This window comes from Spea bombifrons, chromosome 3 (assembly GCF_027358695.1).
Source record: "Spea bombifrons isolate aSpeBom1 chromosome 3, aSpeBom1.2.pri, whole genome shotgun sequence".
Taxonomy (NCBI): Eukaryota; Metazoa; Chordata; class Amphibia; order Anura; family Pelobatidae; genus Spea; species Spea bombifrons.
The window spans coordinates 100,574,150-100,593,889 of record NC_071089.1 but is presented as its reverse complement, the minus strand read 5'-3'; the positions used below and the strand labels follow the sequence as shown (position 1 = coordinate 100,593,889).

General features: G+C 39.6%; 2 protein-coding genes across 2 annotated transcripts; one reads left to right on the top strand and one right to left on the bottom strand.

Moving 5' to 3' along the window:
- Window positions 1–2,513: 2,513 nt before the first annotated feature.
- On the bottom strand, window positions 2,514–7,466 carry DTYMK (deoxythymidylate kinase). The gene is made up of 5 exons (XM_053459739.1): window positions 7,242–7,466; window positions 5,429–5,537; window positions 4,632–4,722; window positions 3,772–3,969; window positions 2,514–2,752 (listed from the first exon to the last, which is right to left on the bottom strand). The coding sequence occupies exons 1-5, from the start codon at window positions 7,429–7,431 to the stop codon at window positions 2,636–2,638; spliced, it is 705 nt and encodes a 234-aa protein (XP_053315714.1). The 5' UTR covers window positions 7,432–7,466; the 3' UTR covers window positions 2,514–2,635.
- Window positions 7,467–7,755: 289 nt separating this feature from the next.
- ING5 (inhibitor of growth family member 5) lies at window positions 7,756–13,403 on the top strand. The gene is made up of 8 exons (XM_053459079.1): window positions 7,756–7,965; window positions 9,757–9,828; window positions 10,358–10,524; window positions 10,714–10,825; window positions 10,925–11,015; window positions 11,948–12,083; window positions 12,713–12,774; window positions 13,057–13,403. Exons 1-8 carry the CDS (start codon window positions 7,929–7,931, stop codon window positions 13,091–13,093), a joined length of 714 nt encoding a protein of 237 aa, XP_053315054.1. The 5' UTR covers window positions 7,756–7,928; the 3' UTR covers window positions 13,094–13,403.
- Window positions 13,404–19,740: the final 6,337 nt, after the last annotated feature.

Below are 19,740 nucleotides of genomic sequence, written 5' to 3'. Positions count from 1 at the left end.
GAGGACCCATCTCGCAACTTACAGGACTTAAAGGATCTGCTGCTAACGTCTTGGTGCAGATACCACAGCACACCTTCAGAGGTCTAGTGGAGTCCATGCCTAGAAGGATCAGGGCTGTTTTGGCTGCAAAAGGGGGCCCTAATGTTATATAGCCGATCAGTGTATATAGCCTGCAATGCTGTTTTACTATTTAACCTGGAAACATAGGTGATGTTGCCTGGCAAGTTTATGGGGGAAAAAATGAAACATTGATCACTCTTTGGATCTTTAAAAGATTAAATATACAGAATCCAATAACAACATTTTGTATCCTCTAAATCTGATTAAAAACTACTAATACAACAAATCAAATTTCAGCCTCAACCCCGATCGACGTACATAATCTTTTCATTAAAAATTTAAACCTGAGGATTATCACATTATTTTATTTTTAATGTATGCATTAGATGCTTTCACACACAGGAATGCTACAGCTTTTCGAATAAAGATTACGCTTCATATAAAAGGAAAACTCCTAGATACAAAAGATTAAAGGGAAACTGAGATCGATTATCACACGGGAAGACAACATCGGCAAATCTTTCCCAGTAAAATTCCAGCTACAGACGTGCCTTTCAAAAGAAAGAAATTCATTGTATCAATATACAGAATCATTCCTTATCCTTTTTCATAGAAATTAATACATTTTATAGTGAAATCCCATAATATTATCACCAATAGAAGTTAACTGATGTGCGGTCGTGTTCACTATGACGACAGGTTTCCACAACTGCTGCTTCTATGTCAAAGACACTTATTGTGTGCAATACACTTGAGACAATAATGCTTAATTGTTTGTTTTTTTTTTTTTACTTATATTTTTATTTGTTATAAATGGTTAATCCATATGTGATTTTCTTCTGATGGTGCATGTCAATGCTCTGACATGCATTATATACCAATAAAACTATACATTTAAATAAAACAAAGTTAGTTAACTGAAATCTTGGAATCAATTTGGTGAATTTAACAATTCAAAGATTTATATCCCACCTGCACCTACTTGTAGTAAATAAAACATCTAAATACCGTACTTAATTATGGATGTTCTTAAGGCTTCCGAGCTCTCTTTAGTCAGATTGTAAAACGCCTGTATCCCCAAGTTGGAATAATGTAAAATACAAATCAATTATCAATACTTCACAAAAAAGTTATAAGCATACTTTGAAACAGTGTTACAAAATCGGGGAATTTTGGACATTAAAATATCAAGCTAGCAGAAAAAGTCCTGCGTTCCTCTCCCAAAACTAAAATATAGCGTATGCGTATATATATATATATATATATATATATATATATATATATATATATATATACACACACACACACACATACATATATTGCTGCCTTTGCCTTTATAGTGTGTGATAGTTTTACAACGGAGGATCATAAGAAACAAAAGTTGTTGCTCATCGTGGGATACAGTTCTAATCCTCAAATATATTTTGGTCATTTTCTATTAACCCCAAATTCCTCCAGTGGTGACAAACGTTAATAAGAACCATTGTGTGTAGAAATGGATTTAGCAGCCTTGCACACGAGGAAACTCTTAATCATCTGTTTAGGCAAGATATGATTTCTACTTTTTGGTAAAGCCAATACAAAGATGCAAATTTAACCACTTCGTGATAGTAGCTGAACTTTAGCACATACACAAAAAAACAAAAAGTACCACAGATTTAACAGCACTTCCCGAATTAGAACCCTTTTTGTACTGACCACACGCATGTATGATGCAAGAACAGATTTAGCTTCCTAAGAGAGAGAAAAAAAAAACACAAACACTGTATATGCTTTATTATTCTTCATTAGGAATTATACTAAATATCATTTTTGATTCATACTCCCTGTATTTAAAACGCACAACGCTGGCAACCTCACCAATATATCTATAAAGCCTGATCCTCAATTGTATTTTACATACAATTGGAGCAACACATACAGTATTTTTAAAAGATTAAGGAATGTCTGTTTAGCCTTTTACTTCAGTATCTTACTGACAAAAGATAATGAAAATAGACACCAAAAACATGGTGTATTGATTGGGAATACCAGACAGAATTAGGAGAACATATTTTTTAACTGCTAAAATTATGATATTCCCATATCTGCTTATTACACAGAAAGGTAAAATTTAAATAGCACTATCCAGCAAGATTTACATCATTGAGAGATAGAGATATATATATATATATATATATATCTTAAAATAGCCAGGAGTAGCTTCTCGTCCTGAAGTAATATGTATTCATGCAACACACTGAAGGGTAAAAGCCAAAATGTTTTCAGACTGCCATGCTCCAGCTGCCCCAAGCTCCAACGTAACGGTCCTCCGGGTGGCATAGGGCAGGACGACGACTCTCTCAAGTCCAGTCTTAGAGTTCGACAAAGCAAACGAGCGGGTGCACATCCGAGAAAACAGAAATTAACGCCAGCGAAGTAAAATCAAAAGATCCGCTTCCCCCCAGATGTGCACACACTCGTTTGCTTGCTTTGTTGAACTTAAAGCCCAAAAGTGTCTTGAGTGCACAGTGCAGTTGGTGAGATAAAATGCATAACTGCTAGCTGAATAATTATATCAGTCTCTGAATGTATGTCAGTTTTCCTCCCAGAGCTTCCCAATTGGCTTAGTCTTTGCTTCCTGGATGACTTTCTCACTGAGCTCTGCAATCTCTTTGTGAACATCCTCCATACTCTGCGACGCATCTACAACCTGAAGAAAATAAATAATTATATTATACATCTAAGTATTAAAAAAAAAACATTTACACTGAGAACGTTTGTGCGACGAGCACAGACATTCTCCGCTGCTGTCGGCACTTTGGCTGGGGCTTCTAAGACAAAGCACCAGCATGACATGACCTTCCAGTGCTCATTCATAGAAGCCCCTGGCGCTGCTGCTGTTGAAGTACAGCCAGCAGCAGCTACAGAGGATGTCTGCGAGCACCGCACAGACCTCCAATAGACACCAGGGAGTCTGGAGCACGGGGGACAAATCTAGGGATGCACTGGTAAGTCGGGTGGTGGTGGTATAATGGTTTTCTGGAGGCACAGTGCCATACAGGGGGTTAAAAGGCATATCATGGATGTTATGCTGTCACACTTGCACTGTACATCTGTGTTTACAATTTTTATCTTTCAATAAAGAGAATTGAAAGTTTTTTTAAAAAAAAAGGCATATCATGGAGGCAGAGTGGCATATAGGTGTGTATAAGGAATATCTGGGAGCAGAGTGGCAAATAGGGGGTTAAAAGGCATGTCAGAGAGGCATATGGAGGTGTATAAAGCATATCTGGGGGCAGTGGCATATAAAGGGTATAAGTCATATCTGGGGGGCAGAGTGGCAAATAAAAGGAAATAAAAAAAAATCATTTCTCAATCAGTTTTTATTAAATATGAAAAAAAATTGTTTACATGTGAATATTTACTAAAACTTTTCTTATAGGGTAGTCTTTATTTAAAAAATTATGCAGTGAAGTCACCATCAGGGGAGGCATGCAGTTCGAGCAAAAAAGTTAAGTGTTAAAACAGCGTTGGTCACAAAGAGTACGGAAAATTAAGAACAGTCTGGCCCTTATGGGGTTAAATGCATCATTACTGGTGCTGTCATGGACAGTAAACTGACCCTTTAAGATTGATCCATAGTGAAATCCTATTTACGAGCCAGTGCATACTAAAGAAAATGGTCCTGTTTTACTGCTGGGATTTAAAAATTAAACAAAACAAACATACCTTCCAATTGATCGTTTCGTCTTCCATCAGCTCTGAGTAACGTTTCTGCACCTTCATCTGGAAGCCACTTGTTTCGTATCGTTCATTCCCAAATCCACCACGAGCAGCCGCTACTTCTGGACTTACTTTTAGAAAGAGGACTAGATCTGGCTTTGGTAAGCCCACGTCCGGCTGCTTACACCACTTCATACAGAAGTTCTAGGGCAGAACAGTTGTGTTCTAGTTATTGTGGTTTAGTAAGGCAATAAACAAGACCAACCTTTAAAATATGAATAGTGCTTAGGCACAACCCAAGTATTTGATTTAAAAGAAAAAAAAATGTTAAAATGTTCAATTTTCTGTATATACCATTTACACAGTTAATGAAAGTTTTGAGGATGCGCAATAACCGTGTGCACTTGAGAAGGGGGAAAAAAAGGCATTCCTGATTATATCCCAATGCTAATCCTTTAACCAATGTAGAATACCAATACCATGTCTGTTTCCATGCTACTTAAATATGGTGCTGCCCTTCTCCTGGCAGGAGCTTCAGAAGCATCAATGATCGCTCCCGTCGCTCAAGGGGTGTTGCGGTTTAGCAACTTTTTCCATTATATCATTTTTCAGGTCCTTACGGGGTTAAAAAGGCACTGCATGCTGGGATAGGACATCATGTTCTGCTGCTCGGTTTCTTAAAGATGCTGCCCTAGGTTGGCACCAGAGCCAAGTACACTACAGAATACAGCATAGGTTAACACTCTGACGACACAGCCCTTTCCAGCACTGCATTATTTTTTGGCCTCTGGATCTTTTGTTTTTCGGTAAAGGTAATCCCTGCAGAGTAAGACTTTTAGGGAAGCAATATAAAAATGAACACTTACATCTTTGGAACTTGTGAAAGCTACCCCAGAAAACGCGTATCTATCCACTATGAGGGTGACGCCGCTCCTCAACTTCTCCAGCATCACTGGACTATGAAAAAAAAAAAAAAAAAAGCCGTAGTTAAAAGAAAGCAAATAGAGCCACAACATTAACTACAAACAATAACTAGGAGTGTTAAAGAAATAAAGATCATGTAACAAGTTCACCGAAAACACAGAATTAACTCTAAACACCAACAGCTTCAGATCAGCATGCCTACTCATGTGTATGCAAACGTACGATGTTCTAAATAAACCTCCACATTCATTAGAAGAGAATATATCGGTGAACTGGATACATATCTCTAATTCCCATTAAGAACTGGCCTAAAGTAAATGTTAACCTTCCATACTATCACACAAGTGGGAAAATGTTTAATGTCATCTCAAAGGTCACCCCGGATTGATCTAGTAGGTAGGCAACAAAAATCAATTGTCAGAACAAAGATTCTGTAGTCTGCACGAGCCATCTGGCACACTGGGAAAATGCTCTGCGAGCCACTGGCATACAGCACCCCATACCGTCCACTTCTTCATCTCCAGTACGGCCCCAGACCCAGGGCAAACTTCAACCTGCATTAAATTGTTTACGTAAAGGGGAAAGCCAACTTCTCAGCCCTGCAACATTCGTCATGCTGAGCCTCATGTTCAAATAAGTTCACGACTGCTAGAAATAAAATTAGCAGATCACAGCATCTGCTTTCTCTCATGTCCCCACCCAACCATCAAACCCTCCATGGGGTCTCCATTTGGCTTACACTTGCTCCCAGCGGTTGGCAGAAAACAGCAGGTGAACGGTGTGATCTTCGATATTATTTTTCTTTTCTAAGTAGGAGCTGATTAGTTTTCCAATCTCGGTTGTCCTTTCTGTGGAGACAAAAAAAAAACATTTTTACAACACGGTTTACAAACAGCTAAACTTCATTACATTTAGCAAATTAAGACAGATGGGCAGCAGGTGGCCGGCCAAGGAGCGAGCCAAGTAAAGGAGCCCAAAACATATCTGATAGACAAAGCCCGGATTGGGGACTGAGCAGAAGCCTTATAGGAGGAGCACAGAAAAGATATAGTCAGGGGGTGTGTGGGGTTTACATGCGCAATGGCCCAAAAATCTTTAAATAGTAAAGAATTTGCACATGGAGTTGGGTTCAAGAGTATAATCACATATGCAATACCACTCCCCCACGTACAAAAGGTGGTACTCCCCCCACATACAAAAGGTGGTAGATAAATGGAATAGCCTTACATCAGAAGTAGAAGAGGCTTATAGAGTGGGGGGATTAAACTTGCATGGGGCAGGGTTACAGCTATCCTGAATCTAAGATGAAACCAAGGACTGAGTCTTTACATTACAGAAAACGGAGACACTATATAGCCGAATGGTTCTTATCCGCGGTTGAATTCTATGTTTCTCATATAAAAAGCACGCTGGAGTGGGCTACTTACCCACACAGGAGCGTGCATTCATTGAGCGGTCCTTGGATGGATCACGGGAAAGGCGTCAGTTTTATTTTTTTCGCTTTATTTTGCACTTAAGCGTATTGTTAGCGCATAGTGTGTTAGTCCAGGAGAAAAATTACTTCCATTCCACTCTGGGGACAGATCTCCCAAACGGTGCTCCCGCGGGTAGTTAGAATTGTTACCTTGCTTGGGTTTATCTCAGTCCTGCGTGTCAGTTTAATTTCCCACGCGATTAGTAATCAGAGCTACACAACGCATTAGCATATGGCGTCGCTACCAGGAGCCAAAAACAATGAACACACAGCACCTCAGGCTTAGGCACAGAGGTAACGGAGCTCAGGTGATTACCGCTTCCTTTATCTCTGTACACATCAATAACCCAACATCTGGGACATCATACACCTGTCCCACGGTCTGTCTGCTTCAAAACAGGCCAACTAAGAAGCTACACAGACTGGCGCTGCCGTCAGAGATTAACGGACCAGAATTTGGCTTTATTTCAATGATTCCAGATATTTGTATGTAAATACACTCTGTGCTGCATTCAAAACACAGTACAGAGTCATCTAACGGTGTATGGTGGGGTAAAAGACCCCCTGGATTGCAGATACATCGATCTAGAATCAATACATACTGATTACAATGTTTTCAGACTCTTCAGCCCCAGTCCAGTGATTTTAATAACGCCATTCACTATGGCATGGCCTTCCAGCATCTACAATAGCTACAGGAACGCTTGCTTCAGTGGGTGTGGTTGGAGGTGTGGCTTTGCGAATACCTGTATGCGCTCTTTACATAGAGCTCTATAGAATCGAGGCGTTTATTATAATGACTTATTTACTATGTAACCTGTACACACATTTTTTGTTGCGGCTTTTCAGGCTGTAGAACAGTGCGATAAATTCATACTCATCAAGCATTCTGACAGGGAGAGAAGAGGCTTTGGGTCGCAATGAGGGTGAGAGATGCTATGGTAAATACACTTAACGACAGAGTACAAAGGCTGCTTTTCAATTGTAGTCAAATACACCTGACTAAAAGGGGCTTCAGAGGCCAAACAGACATCTCAGTGCGGAGTATCTGGCCGCTTAAATTCAGTAACCTCCTTACCTGGGAAACGCAGCCCCTCAGCCCGGTGTCCCCGGTTTGTCAGAGTCTCCACCAGGCGCCGGGCCTGCGTGCTCTTCCCGGATCGGTCAGCACCCTCTAGCACTATCAAAGCTCCACGACTCTCAGCCATGCTCACACACATATATCTGCAACTCCTAGAGATCCAACCAAAGGGAAATAACCCGCGCATTATAAACGTCCAATCACGGCGCGCCGAGTCTTTTAACCCACCAAAGGCCGCGGGAAACAGACCTAGGATTAACCTTTAAAGTGGAAACAATATATATTAAAACATAAATGCTATTACGTGTCTGACACAAGCAAAAATTAATAGTCTTTGTTAACAACTCAAATAACTTGACTATACTCCATTTAGCTTTTACGATTAGGAAGCATTAAGTATCATGTGTTTAGCACTCTCGTAAAGAAAAATTCTGACGCCAAAGGATTACAATCCCCACCAATAAAATAATGCCATTTCGCTACAGACTAGCCAATCCGAAAGCTAAATGGGCGGAGCTAAAGGCAGATAAGGCTGGTTCACACGGCGCGGGATTCTACTGCTCATGAATATTAATTAACACGATAACCAACCCGCCGATGCGGAAGAGCACTACTCATGAATAATCCAGCACACCGCTGAGCGGGATTGAGAGCTGCAGGAGGAAGCGGTCGGACTTTGATAACATGGCGACCGCGATGTATCTGGAACACTATCTAGACAGTGAGTAGGGGACACGGGGCGAAAACAGGAAAGAGCGAGGGGAACGCCGTTAGGCGGGATGGGAAACGAGTGTAATAAGGGAAGGCATAGGGTGTAATTAAAACTGCGTCACCAGTTTGCGGGCGCGCACTCCTGTATCTCCCATTAGAGCGTAATGACGGAAGTGAAGCGCGTAGTACGTATCGTCGAGCTTCCCCGCCCACTGCAAAACTTTATTTATCATTTCCAATGCATACAAGCCGTCAGTAGCGTATGACTGATTCTGTAACTTTTTGGGGAATCCGGAGTACTTTTTCTCTGCGGGTTACTTGTGTATGTTGTGTCCCGATGAGTGGGCGTCCACGTGCCCCAAGGATTAGGATCTCCTCTTATTATTTTTAATTATTATTAACGCGTATTAGAAGGGCTTTAGAATACATTTTTAGCAGTGTTACAGCTCCTTTCCTTCACTATACATTATGGCGGGCCGGCCCCAGAGAGCTTCCGCAGGAAGAGCTTGGCTGACCCTGTATAATGCATAGTCAGATCAGTAGCATTTCTTCAGTCTCCTCGCCCACTGAGTTATGCGTTATACAGAGCCAGCTCAGTCCTTCCTTATGGAGAAACCTGCCGGTGTTGGCCCTTCATAATGAATATTCGAGTGAGGGAGTTGAAACCGCAGCTCTCCTTTTAGTGAATAAGTACCAAAGTAGCCAACTGAATCTAGTGCACCTGCTGTTGGTACCTGTGCATGCATACCTCCCAACAGTCTTGTTTTTTACAGTACATTCACAATTTTCATGCGCTTCCCTGTTGTCCCTCTTTTGTGAATGGTGGATATCCCTTCACTGGCCCAGGAAGCTGTAAAAGCAACAGTGAGCAGTTTGCTCTGTTGCAAACCCCACACAGTATCCTCGCCATGCTCTGCCACTGATCACTACAAAGAGGCTATTCAGGTGAGGTGTGTTGGTAGCTGCATGCCTAGCCACACCCCCTTCTAATGCAGGCCACACCCCTAATACATGCCCGCATTTGAACACGTGAAATGTCCCAGTTTACACACATACACGCACATGATACAGCGTCTGAAGCATTTCATGGGTACCCCAAATCTATACCCGGAAGACATATGGGCCAGGATAGGCGGAATGCCCCCATAGGGGCGTAGTTGTCGGCGACAAGCAGCTGGTTGCTGCCACGTGCAATGATGACGCTGCCCACATCAGACATACGTTCGTGGCCGGAGGTATTTGGAGTCCCAAAGAAAAGCCATTTATTGCACCGTTAACCATATGTTTGCAGTGCGAAGAATATAACAAGCCCTGTTTAACTTGTTTTACTTTAGGATTTCTTCTGCACGTTGTATGTTGCTACTGAATAAGCCCTCGTTTATGAGAGGAGGGATGCCCCGGATAGTCGGCATTGTGTTTTTTGAGGTCTCCTTGCCGTCTGTGTTATTGAGACGGTTTCCAGAGGAAAGCCTGAATTTTCTATGCGTCAGTCGAGGGGTACAGAGGCTCTGGTGGTCACAGAGCGACGGCATTAGCCGGTCTCACCTCCTGCGCCGGGCTGTGGGCCGGTTTTATAATGTCTTTTATAAGTCCTTATGTGCCAAGCGGTTAATATGAATAAGGGGTGACTGGGAGATAACCATAAGCTCGAGCAGGAACAGGACAGCTTGCTTGTATGTTTGGAGACAATGTGCCCGGCTTGAAGCAGCCAATCATCTTTATCAGGTAGCGGGGTGCCGGAGGAGTTGCTCGTCAGAACAAAAAGCTGCCGGATGGCTTTCTTACAATTATTTTTTTCCAGGTATAGAAAATCTGCCATGCGAGCTTCAGAGAAATTTCCAGTTGATGAGTGACTTGGACCAGAGGACAGAAGGTTGGTGACTTAAACAGCACTAGTGATAAAAAGGCTTCATCGAGAGAGAAAAAATTTCAAAATTATGAGTTAACTAACTTAAATGGCCAGTTTGGTGTGGCACACACCACCAGCAAAGAATACGTATTAAAGTACCTTTTATATGCGTTCTGCTAAAAATATTGATCGTACTTCTCTTTAGGGGAAGTTGCAGTGCAAAGCTCTCCACATCGCTCTCTTTTTCGCATCTCTGATTGGCAGCGTTCCCACTGAAATCCTGTCTGCATGTTGGGCTCATCTTTTTATAGAATTGTATTTTTTTTTCATTCTTTAAAAAAATGCTACTTATGAACATGCAGACACGTTTTTATTGCAAATGCCTTATAAGCTTCCATGTCGTATGTTAACAGATATGGCATTTTTGTAGCATCTGGGCATTGTTAAATTGTTAATTTGCAGCTGTAAAAACGCTAGATTTGGGTAAAGTGACAGTTTAAACATTTCTTGCTGGCTTTGCAGTTATATATCTATACATCTTTGTTTGGAACAGATAAAAAGAAAGAAATAGATGCACTGGCTAGCGAGTACATTGCCAAGGTACGGGACTTCTCCCCGGAGCAGAGAGTGCAGCATCTTCAGCGCATCCAGAATGCCTACAGCAAGTGCAGAGAGTACAGCGATGACAAGGTGCAGCTGGCCATGCAGACGTATGAGATGGTACGTGCCGCCTGCATCCCCGAATACAGTCCCTCCCATGTAACGATTGCTTGCCATATTTATCTTAACAGAGCTTATCGTGGCTTATTTATGTGACGACAGGGATTCGTTTTCCTGTCATCTATTGCGGATGTGTAGCAGCTTATTTGAGGTGTTCTGACTAACGTCATTTGCTTCTATGCCCAAAAGGTGGATAAGCACATCAGGCGACTGGATGCGGATCTGGCACGCTTTGAAGCTGACCTGAAGGAAAAGGTGGAAGGAACAGAGTTTGACAGCCCGTCTGGACGTGGAATAAAGAGTGAGCCTCCAATTTGTTCTTAGTAATGGGCAAACTGCCAAATGGGTGCTGTTAATCAAAAAAAATGCACACATTTAAACACGTTGTTCCCTCCATCAGAGAATCGAGGCCAAAAGGATAAACGAGGTTCGCGAGGTCGGAGGGTGTCTGAAGAAGATACTGTGAAGAAAAAGAAGTTGAAAGGAGGAGTGTAAGAGACCTTTACTGACTGCACATTACTTCTCGAAAGTGTAGGAAGTAGACCCGAGCTTAGACCACAAAACCAAAGGTTTCGTTTTCTGTAACGGTTTCAGCCATCTGGGATAAATGTGTAACATCTCTAAAGGATAACATTCAACATTATCCTTTGGCATCCACACCAGCCCCTGGGCATGTCACAAGGCTTTGGAACCGTGCAGTGCTATCCGGTCACTACAGGCTTGGATATCCAAATGAGATGGCGAGGTTATTGTTGGAATACAATGCCCATGTTCACTAACACACCTTTTGGGCTTGTGGCGTTATAGGAGTAAATAATGGCTTTTTTTGCAGTTTTGCTCTATAATGTTGCCCAATTGTAGCGTTTGTAGAGACGCGAGCAGTAATCATTCCTTGGTCTTGTTCTAGATTCAGGATATGTCTCTCATCCATGTTTAATATACTCCTTTTTTTTTTTAAATATATATATATATATATATATATATATATATATATGTGTATGTGTGTGTGACATTGACTTTGACATTGATCAAATATCTTGATCTCTCCAGCATGGGAGCACTGTATTCATGCATTCTCTGCCCAATGCATTCTGCTTACATGAGGAAGCATACTTTTTTTTTTTCCCCCAAGTGCCATAGAAAAAGTTTCTCCTTGGTCATACAATACAATGCTCTATACAATAGACTTGGGCAAATATACCAAATGCAATTCAGATAATTAGTTCCATTCATTTTCATAAGGCGGTATAATAAAAAGTCAGGGCTAGTAAAATTATGTTGTGTCGCTGTCTGAAAACATTATGCGAAACTAGAACTGTTTAAAAAAGAAACGCCATTTTTGAAAGAGTTCTTAATCTAGTAAGAAAATGTTGGTATTTCCACTTTAAACATTGTTGTACTGACTGTACTTTTTGTCTTGTAGGACATCGTATTCTGATACAGTACTCCCGATGCACCCCTCGGATGTCTTGGATATGCCTGTGGACCCCAACGAGCCCACGTATTGCTTGTGTCACCAAGTTTCTTATGGCGAAATGATTGGCTGTGACAATCCAGACGTACGTTTTCAGTTGTGCCTTTATATGGAAATCTTCTTGCAGTAGTGCTTTTTGGGTAGTTTTTGTGACTTGCCTATAGCTTCTTAATAGTTAAAATAAAATGGTGATTTTTGAGCGGTTTTCCAGCTAGGTAACTGACTTTATTTTATTACATGATTCATTGTTAATCAGAACAAAATGGTCTTCAGGTGCTCAGAAACACAATGTCTATACATGTATAGTATGAACAGCAGTAAGATTCCATCTTTATGTAGGGGTTCAGTAGCTTTTGTGCAAAACATAAATAAGTTGCGGACTAATCTGGCCCATGGAATCTGCCAGTTCATTTTGTATTTGTGTTGTTGGACTCGCCAACATCTCCATTCAACTTAACGAGAGACATTTACTTTTGAATGACCTGCTCGTTTAGTTGTATGGCATTTGCTTTCTAACTGCATTCACGTATTTCCAATGCATTTTGTCCTAACATGTGAGACCAGTGCGAGAGCTTCGTGTGTCATTTAACTGCATCATACACGGCCAGCAAAGCCTGGATACATCCTTTAAAATTCATAGTGACGTTGGTGCCTTAAAATTCATGTTTGGCATAATAAGTCAAATTGACATTGCGTATGTATTTTTATCTTCAGTGTCCCATTGAGTGGTTCCATTTTGCTTGTGTAGACCTCACCACCAAACCTAAAGGGAAATGGTGAGTACTTCTCTTCGCTTACGCCTGAATATTCCACAGACAAGTTCTACATGGCTCTATTTGTGAGAACAGCGCTCTGAGTGTGACTTTTATGACATTTATTCTGATACAAAAGGAAAGAATGATGCTTTTTAGTGCAATAAAGGTAAAAAGAAAACCGGATTTTTAAGTACATTTGACACAACACAGCAGGTGTAAAATGTACCCCCTTTAAGAGTTTTAAGTATATAAAGAAGTCTGTATTGTAGAGCATGTGATGAATAGATTCTTTCTCCTTCCCAGGTTCTGTCCCCGGTGCACCCAGGAGCGGAAGAAATGATCGTAGCGCCCTATCAACTTGAGCTGTTAAATTGGTCTTTACTACTTCAATGTTTCACTTGGTATAATCCCAGACATTTTGTCCTTTTTGGAAGGTTTCATAGAAGCAGACAATCTTTCCCTGTGAAACCGCACTGACTGTAGATCTCTTCCGTAGGAGGGTTTGCACTTTGTAAATGGTATATGTTTTTATTTTTATTTTTTTGTCATGTTAAGATTCCATCCAAAGTTCATACAACAACCAAAATTATGGCCGATGGGAGTATGTTAAGTAGAAAGACAGAATAGATGTAAGCAGCAAATGCATTAACGGATGACAAGGGATGACATAAGAGCTGGAGTATACTGATTTACCCATATGTGAAAGACTTGTTACATCAGAAAAGTCCATAGTTGCATCTGGTTTAATGAAAAGCAATCGTGTTCCATAGCGTTATTTTTTAATCCTTCACCTTACAGACAGGCTGTGTTTGAAACAGAGAATAACAAGAATGTGTACAGTTTATTTTTATTTTCATATAAAGACACACAATACCTATTAAGCTGATTGCCAAAATTAATCTAACCGTTCATATGATTGAATGTCCCTGTAGAATGCTGCAGAGTGTGCCATTCTCCCTGTTTTATTTTCTACATGTAAATATAAAAATATATATAAGAAAAAATATATAGAGAGATATCTAGATATATATGGAGATCAGTTTATATCTACAAGTATTCTATTACATGCAGATCACCTAGTGGCTGAAAATTCGTGACAGAAATGGCATGGTTAGGTCTTACACACACTCACACACACACTATTTTATATATATATATATATATATATATATATATATATATATATTATATTATACATATATATATTTTTCCCCGTAACTTCTGGGAGACGGATGAATGATTGTATAACAAAGGACTTCCCAAAAGAAAAATGTTGCTCTATTTCATGCATTTCTCGCTTTATGTATTTTCAGTTGAAGTATATGCATTCAGAATGTTTAGAGGCATCTGTATATTTCATATGACCTGCCAGCCTTTACGGCGGTGTATGCTTTATTTCTCGGTTACACTGTGTGTGTTATAAAATGCACCAGTCCAAGTGGATAGATTTAAAAACTTGATGTATGTCTTAATGTATGGACTGTTTTCTGTTTTCTTTATGGCTAGCCATAACAGCATGCGTTTAGATTTGGTGCATACCGCATAGTTGAACGGCTCCCGTGCAGAAAGCTTGAGACCGGTATATATTATTCTGTACTACTATTTCTGTTTGGTTTTCTGTGACCCAAAGGACTAGAGCTGCACACTACTGGCTTAAACAATACTATGATGGACAAACCACTTGTAAAGAAATCCGATCTTAAAGATTTGGAATTGATTAGTGATAATATCATTAAAGCTCAGTTATGCCAGATGGTGATTTTGTAAATATGAAACTAGATCTGTACATACATGGCAATATTGGGCAGTTCTAGACTACAAAAATGAGTCCTATTACATCTTAAATAAGGGTAACTCTCAAATGCCACTGCCTCTACAGATTTGTCTAGTGCCCCCCCTCCTATTACCCTGAAACCTATTGTCTCTGCTGTTTAAAGAGCCCCTAAATGTAATTGTACCTGTTGCATTTTTAACTTAGAAACTATTTTCTCACGTTTTACCTGCTTGAAGTGGAAGCAACCGTTTCATCAGTTCCATTTGTCACAGTCTGCTCACTTATCCTAAAATGTAAGGCTGTCCCAGTGACTTTATGGAAAACACGTTGCAATACCCTCCCTGTTCAGTACCGTGCAGACTATCTATCATAGGCATCTGGAGTGTGTAAATGCATGCTTGCAGTGTCTGCCCACTGTATCCGATAGAAGTTGGGAAGCAACAAGGTAACTGTCCAGTGTTTCTAATTGAAATACTGCTTGTTTGATTTAAAACATTTTACATGAGGAAAACAGTTTGATTCACTGATACCTAGAAAGAAAATTGGCCGACTGCTACTTGAAAAGTGATCAGCAATCTCCAGTTTCATTTTCCGATAGTTTAAAATAGTGGTTTGAAAAAAAGGTTTTTAATCTCAAAGTAACTTTTTTTTTTTTTGGCCAGGGATATCATCTTTGTCAATAAATCCTTTCCAGTTATGCAGATTTGAACACTGATCCAGAAGAGAAACATGATTAGTTTTAGTATTTTGCTCATTTAGGAAAAAAATATACAATATCCACATATATATTTATATATATATATATTAGATTAAATAGACTGTGTCGTATCTTAAGCTCCAAAGATTTTTGATTACAGGGATCTTCCCCAATGAGCAACTTAAGTGCAATTTGTAATTAAAATAACTCTAGAAAAGTTTTTATTATAATTGCCATTTAAATTGTATTTTACAATAACATGGAGAGTATTCCTGACACTGTCCCGATAAAAATACTGTTACATGATATTTTTTCTGAGAACCCTTTAATGAATTTGGAACCTAACCTGGATGCTGTAGTGAATGTTGCCACCAATCATCCATAATTGAGCTTTAGGCGCTATGAAAATGATAGCATAGGCATTTATTTAAAATGCCAAAATAAAACTAAATTTACCATGATATTCACTAAAGATCTGATTTATTATATAATATATATTATGTATATATTATATAATATTTTATATATATATATATATATATATATATATATATATATATATATATATATATATATATATATATATATATATACCGCGCCAGTCATGATCTTCCTGTAGTGTTTTGTACAATCAAGGAGCTGATATCCGAATGCTGCTTTAGTAAATACACCGCATCGTGTGTGTAGTTGCGCAATAAATGTAAATACTAAACGGCATCCCGTTAGTTCTCATTAGAAATTTAACATCGACTCCCTTCAATTTAAGGAACATACTGCATAAAAAACCATCAATAAATCAGTATATGGTGAGTTGTTGAGGTATTTGGGGGCTGCTGTTATTAAGTATAGTTTGGAGTTTTATTATGTTGTACATTCACACTGTAAGCACGGTAGTGGTTTGCAGTCCCGTAAGTATTTGTACTTTGCACAAAGGTGTTAAAAAAAAAAAAATAAAAAAAAGTTTATTAACCCCTTCGAGACAAAGGCTGATTTTACTTTTTGTACCCTTTGTGACAATGGCCTTTTTAACATTTCTGCGCTGCTTGTGTTTAGCTGTAATTTTCTTCTTTCCCGTTTACTGAACCCACACACATTAGATATTGTTTTTTTCAGGACAAGAAGGGCTTTCTTTAGATGACATTGTTTTGATTGTATCATATTATTTACTATTAAAAAAATTATAAAATATGGTGAAAAATCTAGAAAAAAATGACTGTTTCTAACTTTTAGTTGAAAAATCTTTTACTCATCTATAAAAGGTAATGAAAAAACCTGCTAAATAGATTCTACTATTTGTCCTGAGTTTAGAAATACCCAATGTTTTTATGTTTTTTTGCTTTTTTCTACCCATTATGGGGCAATAAGTACAGGTAGCGTTTTGCTATTTCAAAGCCATTTTTTCCAAATCTGGTAATTCTTCCCCCCTTGTGCCATTTCGGGTATCTTTGAACCCGGCCAATGCAATTTACCCCATCAAGTCATATATTTTTGAAAACTAGACAGCCCAGGGTATTCCAAATGCTAGTATTTTAACTCTTTCCATGCACCATATCTACCACCAGTCTTTGTCAAACTTTATGGTAGTCATTTTTTGCATTTGTTTTGTCATACACATTTTACTTCAGGTATGAATTAAAATGTTCTCATATATGTCACTATCACAAAACACCCCAATATGTGTTCAGCAACATCTCCTGAGCACAGCGATACCCCACATGAATGATTTTGCCTGGCTGTTTGGGGGCAAAAGGGCCACATTTGGGGCATGCGCATTTTTCAATGTTGAACTTTGGCATTTGGGGATCCACTGCCCATGCCCTATTTGGTACATCTTTGAGCCGGGCCATTTCAGTGTGCCCAATAAACCCATATATTTTTGAAAACTAGACACCCCAGGGTATTTCAAATGCTAGTATTTTAACTCTTTCCATGCACCATATCTACCACCAGTCTTTGTCAAACTGTGTGGTAGTAATTTTTTTGCATTTGGTTTTCCACACACATTTTAATTCAGGTATGAATTAAAATGTTCTCGTATATGTCACTATCACAAAACACCCCAATATGTGTTCAGCAACATCTCCTGAGCACAGCGATACCCCACATGAATGATTTTGCCTGGCTGTTTTGGGGCAAAAGGGCCACATTTGGGGCACGCGCTTTTTTCAATGTTGAACTTTGGCATTTGGATCCACTGCCCATGCCCTATTTGGTACGTCTTTGAGCCAGGCCATTTCAGTGTGCCCAACAAAACCATATATTTTTCAAAACTAGACACCACAGGGTATTTTAAATGCTGGTATTTTAACTCTTTGTATGCACACATTTTACCACCAGCATTTTTTCAAAGTTTGCAGTAATATTTTTGTGTGTGTATTTTTCCCCCACACACCTACTTTATGTATGAATTTACAGCTCCTGGTATATGCCGCTGTCACACGACACCCCATAATGTGTTCAGCAACATCTCCTGAGTGCAGTGATACCCCACATGCATGGGTGTGTCATTTTTTGGGGGAACTAAAAGGCCACATTTGGTACGTGTGCATTTTTCTAATTGGAAATTAGATGTGTGGCCATCCTTCCCCCCGTGTTAATTGGGACGTTGTTGAACCTGGCCCATTCAATTTACCCCATCAAATCATACATTTTTTAAAAGTAGACACCCCACGGGCATTTAATATGCCAGTATTTTAACTCTTTCCATGCGAGAATTGTTTTAAGCTAATATGCTAACTTTAGGACTTGCTCACAAAAATATATTTTTTATATATATATATATTTTTTTTTTTTTTTTTTTTAAAAAAAATTTAACATTTTTTTTCAACTTGGAGGTTCCCCTGATAGTGACATCAGTGGGAAATGATTTTTACATTTTACTGTTTTTTTACTATTTTTTTCTAATTATTATTAATTTTATTTTATTTTTTTAATTTATTTTTACTAATCACACTGTGATTAGAAAGCTGGGCTCCATTGACTTGCATGGTGAATGCAGTACCTGTATTCAACCTGCAAGTGGAGCCAAAGTTCTCTAGATGGTCTGGACCATCTAGCTAAATTTTAAAATTTGTTGGTTCCTGTTACAGGACGGCGGCCATCTTCCTTGATGGCGAAGATTGCCGGTAGCTGCGGCTGTGACCGCTCTCCGGAGCGGTCACAGCCCATCAAAAGGTTAGTGTTTGGTGTCGCTGGATGCCTCCTGATCGAGGCATTCCAGCGACACCATTTAAGTTTAGGAGGCGATCGTCGATCGCCTCCTAAACGCTTTTAAAACGGGCGTCCGCCGCCATACAAAGTATGGCGGATGTTGACGCCCCGTGGAGGGGCCAGAGATGGCCCCTTCGTGCCGATCGCGGCGTTGCTGAATGCCTCGAGGTCGAGGCATTCAGCAACGCTTTTTGGGTGCAGAAAGCGATAGTAGATCGCTTTCTGCACCCGTTTAAAGACGTGCCGGTCCTGGCACGTCAATTGTCGTAAAGCACATGCTTTTCCGTGCCGTGCCAGGACCGGCAATTGTCGTTAAGGGGTTAAAGAGAAATAACTTTTTATGACAGATCACTCTGATGGCAGAAAATGTGGTTAATATCTTATTGCAAATGTTTATTGAAATATTCAATAATGCTGGAATGACAATATTGTATTTTTGGATAGTATTGCATTGAAATGTCTCTCATAAATAAAATATTTTTGTGCTATGTTGTCAAATATTAACATTGTAAGACCTCCCTTTGTAAAGAGGGCACTGCACTACTTGTCTGTCCGTATCTTCCCTGCTTGTTGAATAGTTTTCTCATTTGTGAAATATATAATACTTTGGAACTGAAATGACTCATTGCCTTTCTGTATCTTTTATAGATGTTTTGTTTGATTTAGAACCTGGTTTATAATAGCAGAACGAGGAATGGACCAGGATCAGTATACATATGATGGTGCTATATAAAATAATATAGGCTTGTAAATGACACACAGTCGTGTTTTATAGACAGTGGTTCTCAAAGCAGGCCTTCGTGGGTATTTTAAAATGTAGGTCAATCAGTTTCTAGGATCAATTTAAAGGGACACGCCAGTCATCACGTGTACGCACGTTCAAGCACATGCCAGCTGAGAGGTCCCTTTTGCAGATGCTTTGGGGGGGGGGGTTTCTACATAATCTCACCCCAGCTGTTTTACTTGCAGAACAGATCTCCTTAAATGTGATCCCAAGTCCGTTCACTCAGACGTGTGTGCATCAATTTCAATGGGAGAGCTTTCCTGCCACTGGCTTCTTCAAACAGCCAATCGGTGCTCAGTTTGCAAAAGGGAAATTATGCAATTAATAACCGGTGTGAAAATCCATCTGTTTGCACATTATTAGATTATTATGCGGTATGTGTATCCGAAGCATACATTGATGTTTACGGATTCTGGAAAGCAATGCTTACGCATGTTATGAAGAGATTTGAAAAGTGAAGGACACAACGATACATATGAACAATTGAAGTCTTTAATATAGCCTGCAAGCTTTTGCGTTTGC